This window comes from Salvelinus alpinus, chromosome 14 (assembly GCF_045679555.1).
Source record: "Salvelinus alpinus chromosome 14, SLU_Salpinus.1, whole genome shotgun sequence".
Taxonomy (NCBI): domain Eukaryota; kingdom Metazoa; phylum Chordata; class Actinopteri; order Salmoniformes; family Salmonidae; genus Salvelinus; species Salvelinus alpinus.
The window spans coordinates 15873980-15881381 of NC_092099.1; the positions used below are offsets into that span (position 1 = coordinate 15873980).

The 7402-nt window shown below is 43.3% G+C and overlaps 1 protein-coding gene across 1 annotated transcript; it reads right to left on the bottom strand.

Moving 5' to 3' along the window:
• Positions 1-1470: 1470 nt before the first annotated feature.
• On the bottom strand, positions 1471-7378 carry slc10a2 (solute carrier family 10 member 2). The gene is made up of 7 exons (XM_071340654.1): positions 6715-7378; positions 5875-6481; positions 5360-5478; positions 4249-4337; positions 3928-4103; positions 3400-3557; positions 1471-3091 (listed from the first exon to the last, which is right to left on the bottom strand). Exons 2-7 carry the CDS (start codon positions 6273-6275, stop codon positions 2916-2918), a joined length of 1119 nt encoding a protein of 372 aa, XP_071196755.1. The 5' UTR covers positions 6276-6481; positions 6715-7378; the 3' UTR covers positions 1471-2915.
• Positions 7379-7402: the final 24 nt, after the last annotated feature.

Here is a 7402-nt window from a genome sequence, read left to right on the forward strand (position 1 = left end):
TTAATTTCACACAATCTCTTCATTCAAAGACTCAATCATGACAGTTTTACTGACAGTTGTGGCTGCTTTGTGTGATGTATTGTTGTCTCTACCTTCTTGCCCTTTGTGTAGTTGTCTGTGCCCAATAATGTTTTTACCGTATTTTGTGCTGCTACCATGTTGTTATGTTGTGTTGCTACCATGCTGTGTTGTCTTAGGTCTCTCTTTATGTAGTGTTGTGTTGTCTCTCTTGTTGTGATGTGTGTTTTGTCCTATATTTATATTGTATTTATTTTTAATCCCAGGCCCCCGCCCCCTGCAGGAGGCCTTTTGGTAGGCCGTCATTGTAAATAAGAATTTGTTTTTAACTGACTTGCCTAGTTAAATAAATAAAATACAATCTGGTGCCATTGCTGATAGCCTATAACCAAATATGGTCAAATGACTTAACTTGACTACATCTCTGAATGTGTGAGGCCCAAAATGACAATCACACTACCCAATGATCATTGGCTCATTCAAATACACCTTTTGCAGATTTGGAAGGCCCTGGCTATTGGCGGTTGAAAATATTTGAGACAACCACTAATGGAAAGGTACTCCAGATCTTAAAATTGAGACAAACAGCCCAGACACATGGAACTAGTTTGACCAAATTTCATGGATATGCAGATGGTATTTGATATTAGGGAGAAGTCCTAGTAGATCCTCCTCGATGGCTGTGACATCTTGACAGGCAGCAGTGTACTGTTTTGCATGAAGACAGTTCCAGGCAGGCATGTCTTCATCACTGTCAAAAATGTAGCATTTAGGAAGCATCCATCCACTAACACTCAATCCACTGGAGCAGACACAGCCTTCATCTCTCCCAACGAGTCAAATCTATTCAGGTGATTGTCAGAAGTTTGGTTTCAGTTGAAATCTGTAAAACGTTGGTTTGATACAGTAACACTCTTGGGAGTGCTGCAAACAATAGTCTTAGTTTGTCAGATGCCGCCATTGGTGACTAACAGCTCACAGCTTTTTGTTGTTCACTCAAGGTTACAAAGTAATTATCAAATGGTTAGTTTGGTTCCGCAAATAAAAGTACAAATGTCCCACAGTCAATTAAGAAATGAGTGCAGGGCTACAATAAGTTCTCTGATCATCACAGACTTGCAGTTGATGTCTGTGTACATCTGAGGAGCAGTACCCTATTTGTATAGTACCTTCCCACTATAGACAGATTCATGATGTATGAATGGATAAGGCTACATACAGTACCATGTCTGATACCACATGGAAGATATCTTTGTTAAACGGCTTTGGAAGTGTTTTTAAACCCATCTTAAAAGAGAAATTCTGTATATTTGTATCACCTTAAAAAAAAAAAAGAAGACCATTCACATGAAGCATATGTTTGGATGTGATAGATGTCAGAAGATAAGTCTCACTAAAGGATCTGCAGTTTGTCATGAAATATATATTTTAGTAAAACTCTTGATAGACCACTTAAAATGTTCACCTTTATTTAATTGTTGGGTACATTTACACATCAAAAGATCAGGTGGGTAGGTACCTTCTTTAAGACAACACACTAGCAACTAGCCTCTGCGTAAAGACAAAGACAACAACTAAGGTGCAGTGCAATGTGGAGAGTTCTTCACAGATATATACACAGAGTATACTAAACATTATGAACACCCACTTTTTCCATGACATAGACTTACCAGGTGAAAGCTATGATCCCTTATTGATGTCCCTTGTTAAATCCACCTCAATCAGTGTAGATGAAGGGGAGGCAGGTTAAAGAAGGATTTTTTTTAACCTTGAGACAATTGATTTTGTATGTGTGCCATTCAGAACGTGAATGGGCAAGACAAAAGATTTAAGTGCCTTTGAACCCGATATGTTAGTAGGTGCCTGGTGTACCGGTTTGTGTCAAGAACTGCACTGCTGCTGGGTTTTTCACGCTCAACAGTTTCCCGTGTGCATCAAGAATGTGTGTACCACCCAAAGGACATCCAGCACACATGACAACTGTGGGAAGCATTGGAGTCAACATGGACCAGCATCTACACCTTGTAGTCCATGCTACGACAAATTGAAGCTGTTCTGAAGACAAAAGGGGGTGCAACTCAATATTAGGAAGGGGTTCTTGATGTTTGGTATAGTCTGTATTTAGGCTATTCATCTATGTAAATCTAAATGGATACAAAGACAGTACATTCATAAATATGGTTCAAATGTACTGTCTAATAATGTAAAACTAAATGAAGACTTGTAATGTATTTTTTTGTTTGTTGCTTTAACATACAAATTATAAAATAATGAGGCATGCGTAAAATATCCTGGAGGGGTCCATTTAAAATTCAATATAATGTCTTAATGCTGGTGTGTGTGTGTGTGTCATGAGTCCTACGACATGGACTAATAAATTAGTTTAGGTTGACTGGTTTGCAAATATAAATATTGAAAAAGTTACTGTAGTTCTGACAGGAGTGACTAGACAGAAACCTTTTCACGGTGAACAGTTTCCTCTGTCTCTTGTGGAGCTAGAGAGGATGTAAACCCTCACCACTCAACAAATCTCACAATACCTCACCTCAGTCACTACCACGCTGCTGGCCTCCACGAGGTCTCTGCAGGTATACACTGTTGTAAAAAAATTAAAAAAGTGAGGTACAGGAGAACTCAGACTTCATTCAGGATCTGAGATGGTTTCCTACCCCTGAAGATTTTGTTTTTTTTGTTATTGAAGTAAAGCTTCACAGAAACCTCTCCCATGTTGAGAATACCTCACTTTTTAAATGGCAGGACCCTATAATGCACAATTTCAGCCTGTCAAGGTCAGTGTGTGTGTATGGTGTGATTGAGTGGGAAGGATGTAGGTACGGTATTGCACCCAGGTCGCTGCGTGCTGCTAACTGTCAAAGAGTCCCGCGGCCTGTCCGTGCTCACATCTGGGTGATCTTGCCCTTTTCTCCGTTGTTGCCATTCTCGTCGCACTCAAAGCCTCCATTTTCCAGGGCGTACTCCTGCTTATCCTTAGGTGCCTCAGCGTCCCCCTCTGCTCCCTCGCTGTCTAACTCAGACGAACCGCCTCCACACTTCCACTTATACATCTGGTAAGCTGTAGGAGGCGGAACCACTCATGTTACACCTACTGTGTTCCTTTACAGCCACATTTTTCAATCTAAATAAGCACCGACAAGCATCAATAATATAGTCTGAGAGAAGTTAATGATCAGACTGGCACCCGGGCAATCAATCATTAGCTAGAATGACAAATAATTGTTGGGAATATAGATAACACACGGTAGAAATACCAGACCATAGGCCTACTATACATCTATAAGTCGACCACAAAATCATTCAAAACTTTTGGATAGCATATCAATATTGACATTAGCTCTTCAACAGCGGTATAAGCTGACCCACCTCCAACAGACATGACAGCCACCACCAGTTGGAAGATGCTGTAGATGAGCGGGAAGGCGAACATGACCTCCAGCTCTTCAGGGGAGAACGACAGCTGGACGATGGTGCTGCACAACTGGGAGTTCTGGAAGCCTGTCTCCAGGGCGATGGTACGACACCTTAAACACAACAACGGGCTTGTTAACTATAGTAGGTTCCATGGAGCGACGAAGGGCTCCGCTTGACTGGCGTGCTTATGAAGAACCTCCTGCTCTGTTAAATGAACAAGGTGAAGTTAAAATGCACTGGATGGTTTTCATTTTAGCGCCTGTGGAGTACATTGCACATCTGGTACTGTAGTGCTTACATTAACTTGAATGTTAAGGCATTTCCAGAGGGGAGACAAAGGGAATAACTTATTCAGGCTATTCAAGTATAATTCCGGTAGGTGTTATCAACACTTTCTATTGCAATGGTAACTTGGATTTGATCAGCTAGGTACAATATTAAGACTGGACTACCATGAATCATATAATATTGCAGTAGTACTTGTGCCAGGGTTGTCCTACAAAGCGAGCCATGAAGAAGCCCAGGGTGAAGCCTACGAAGGGGTAGATGGCTCCGATGATCCAGAGAGAGGGAGAGATGGTCCAGGAGGACTGGTACAGCACCCCACCTACCACCGCAATTATGATGATGAGGAGGAGGCCAACTATGGAACCCACCTGCAAACACACATTTTAAAGACTTGATTTGAATCCACAAATCGCATGCACACTATTGATCCCGGAATAACAACCTAGAAGTGTATAGTGTAGCAGTAGTGTGGAACAAAACCAGCTGTATGCAGTGCGAGGTGTTTGATCTTACCTTGAGGATCTTTTTGGCTGTTTCAGGCCACTTGTTTTTGACGTAGATTCCCAGGGCGACGGGGATCAGGAGGGACACCAAGGTGATACCTGGAGACAAAGATATACAATCTGTCATGATCTTCCAAACTGCCTCTGGAAGCAACGTCAGCACCAGAGTTGTTTGTCGGGAGCTTCATGAAATGGGTTTCCATGGCCGATCAACATGCGCAACGCCAAGCGTCGGCTGGAGTGGTGTAAAGCTCGCCGCCATTGGACTCTGGAGCAGTGGAAAACACGCTCTCACGCTTCACCATCTGGCAGTCCGATTTGGGTTTGGCGGATGCCAGGAGACTACCTGCCCCAATGCATTATGCGAACTGTAAAGTTTGGTGGATGAGGAATAATGTTTTTTCATGGTTCGGGCTAGGCCCCTTACTTCCAGTGAAGAGAAATCTTAATGCTACATCATAATGACATTCTAGACAATTCTGTGCTTCCAACTTTGTTGCAACAGTTTGGGGAAGGTCCTTTCCTGTTTCAGCATGACAATGCCACTGTGCAAAGTGAGGTCCATAGAGAAAAGGTTTGTCGAGATCGGAGTAGAAGAACTTGACTGGCCTGCACAGAGCCCTGACCTCAACCCCATCGAAAACCTTTGGAAAGAATTGGAACGCCGACTGCGGGCCAGGCCTAATCCCCCAACATCAGTGTCCAACCTCACTAATGCTCTGGTGGCTGAATGGAAGTAAGTCCCCGCAGCAATGTTCCAACATCTAGTGGGATGCCTTCCCAGAAGAGTGGGGGCTGTTATAGCAGCAAAGGGGGGACCAACTCCATATTAATACCAATGATTTTGGAATGAGATGTTTGACGAGCAGGTATCCACATACTTTTGGCCATGTCGTGTACGTAAGCTGCTATAAGGATCCGAATGTTTTAGCATTTCTAACGGTGTTCTAACACAGAAATACAATCAATATGTGGAAATCTATACTAATTATATGTTCCTGTGCTGCTGGATGGAATCTAAAGAGTGCTGTACAAAAGCATTCCCACCAATACATTGTGTAGATGGTACATCAATGCATATGCCCCTGTATGGAATGGTTTATTTTAGTATTGGTAGCTACCTATGCTTTGGTAGGGGATCTGGATGGTGTCAGCAGAGGTCCAGACAGACGTGTAGATGAGCAGACACAGAGGCATCATCCCCAGGGCCAGGATAGAGGAGCAGGCTGTCATGCTGATACTAGAGTGGGGAAAACACACAACATTAGTACGCTGGATCACGATAGAAACGCACTCGCATAAAAGTACTCAAAAACGTAGTACCAAAGGCAAAACTTGAAAGTACGCTAAATCAAACAAATAACATGTACTCTTATGAAGAAAAAAAGAATCGTGCCATCTAGAACCTAAAAGGGTTCTCCGGCTGTCCCCATAGGAGATCTCTTAAGAACACTTTTCTGTTCCAGGTAGAACCGTTTTCAGTTCCATTCCAGAGGGTTCTACATGGAACACAAAAGTGTTCTACCCGGAATCAAAAATAATTATCCTATGAGGACAGCCGGAGAACCCTTTTGGAACCCTTTCCCCCCCCCATTCTTCTTCATCTAAGAGTGTTACTGCTTCCAGTCAGTCTCACCTGAGGTCCATGTCTCCATCCAGCCAGTAGGCAATGATATTAGAGCTGGAGCCACCGGGACAGCAGCCCATGATGATGATGACGACGGCCTGCACGGGCAGCACGTTGAAGGCCAGCGACAGGGCGAAGGCAGTGAAGGGCATGATGCCGAACTGGCACAAGAAGCCGATAAAAATTCCCCATGGTCTCTTGATGTGTCCCCACAGCTTTCCGGCCTCCACAGTGCAGCCCATGGAGAACATGACCATGGCCAGCATGACGGTCAGCACGATGCTGAGAACTAGGCTCAGGATCTCGTTGTAGTTGCTGGGAGCCACCAGGCACGACGTGTCCGAGCATATCGTGGCGTTGGTGTGGCAGGTGGCCAACGCCACAGCAGCCGTTGTCATTGGTGTGTTCATAGTGGAGAACAGTGACGGGGGTAAAAAAAAATGTATCTAAAAAGGAACCCAATAGAAGAATTCCAGAGTGCGGGGGGATGGAGAGAAGTCGTCTGTCCTGTGGTGTTGCGTTCTTTTAAGACTCCTCCGGCTCTCCTCCCTCCTGTATCCACGGTGACGAGGGCTGCACTGAGAACATACACCTCTCCCCTCCAGGCCTTTAACACCTAAAAAAAAAATATATAATAATAATTAACTCATGCCTAACGTTTTTATGAGGTCAGTGTCCAAATGCGAATGCAGAAAAACACAGTCATTGATTAAACTTACAATAAACGTAAATTGCACCATCTTACTTTTTTATCACTCCTTCAGCTCTTAAATTTTATTGTCCTCTTCCAATCACAGCCATGCAACATCATCATCCTGGTACCGCCACCAAAGGAGTGATGATGCCTACCTGTACGTGTTGTGCGCGGGCACAAGGTCCTGTCTGGTGTGCGTCACCTCTCCCCAGTGGGACTGTAAAAGAGTAGGACTGGAAAGTCTCTGGATGTTGGACCCACTATGAAAAAAAAGCTAGAGGTGGAAGGAATGCTCTGTGTGTCACTGAAAGACGCCAAAATGACATCGTATAAGCCTCGTACCCAGTGTGGGGGGGGGTAGACTTTAGCTGTTAGAGGAAGACAAGGACACTAAAAGTAAGTGAGGAACTTCACACTTCTATCGTTTGGAGAAAGAAAATGAGACATTGTGAAATTCATACGCTAGAAAATAATAATATAATATCAACCAAGTAGATGGATAAATATCTGTCAACAAAAAACATGGAAATAATGTGTTACAGCACAAAAACTGTGACAACCTATGTGTGCGTCACATTTCACTATATAATCAGTCGTATTACTGTACCTCAAATGTATCATAAACCATCTGACTATATTGTAGGCCTGTAACTAGGTTGTTCTTCTTACGCAACTATCCAGTTGATATTACATGAATGTAACCTTATTTGTCCTGAGATGAGACCATGGTTCATTCTTACGCCAGAACTGATCACTTTTCCCACAAAATACAAGATCTTATCCCAGTCTCTCAAAATGTAGCCAGTTCAATAGTTTTTGCTTCCCTTAGTACTTATTTCCCCA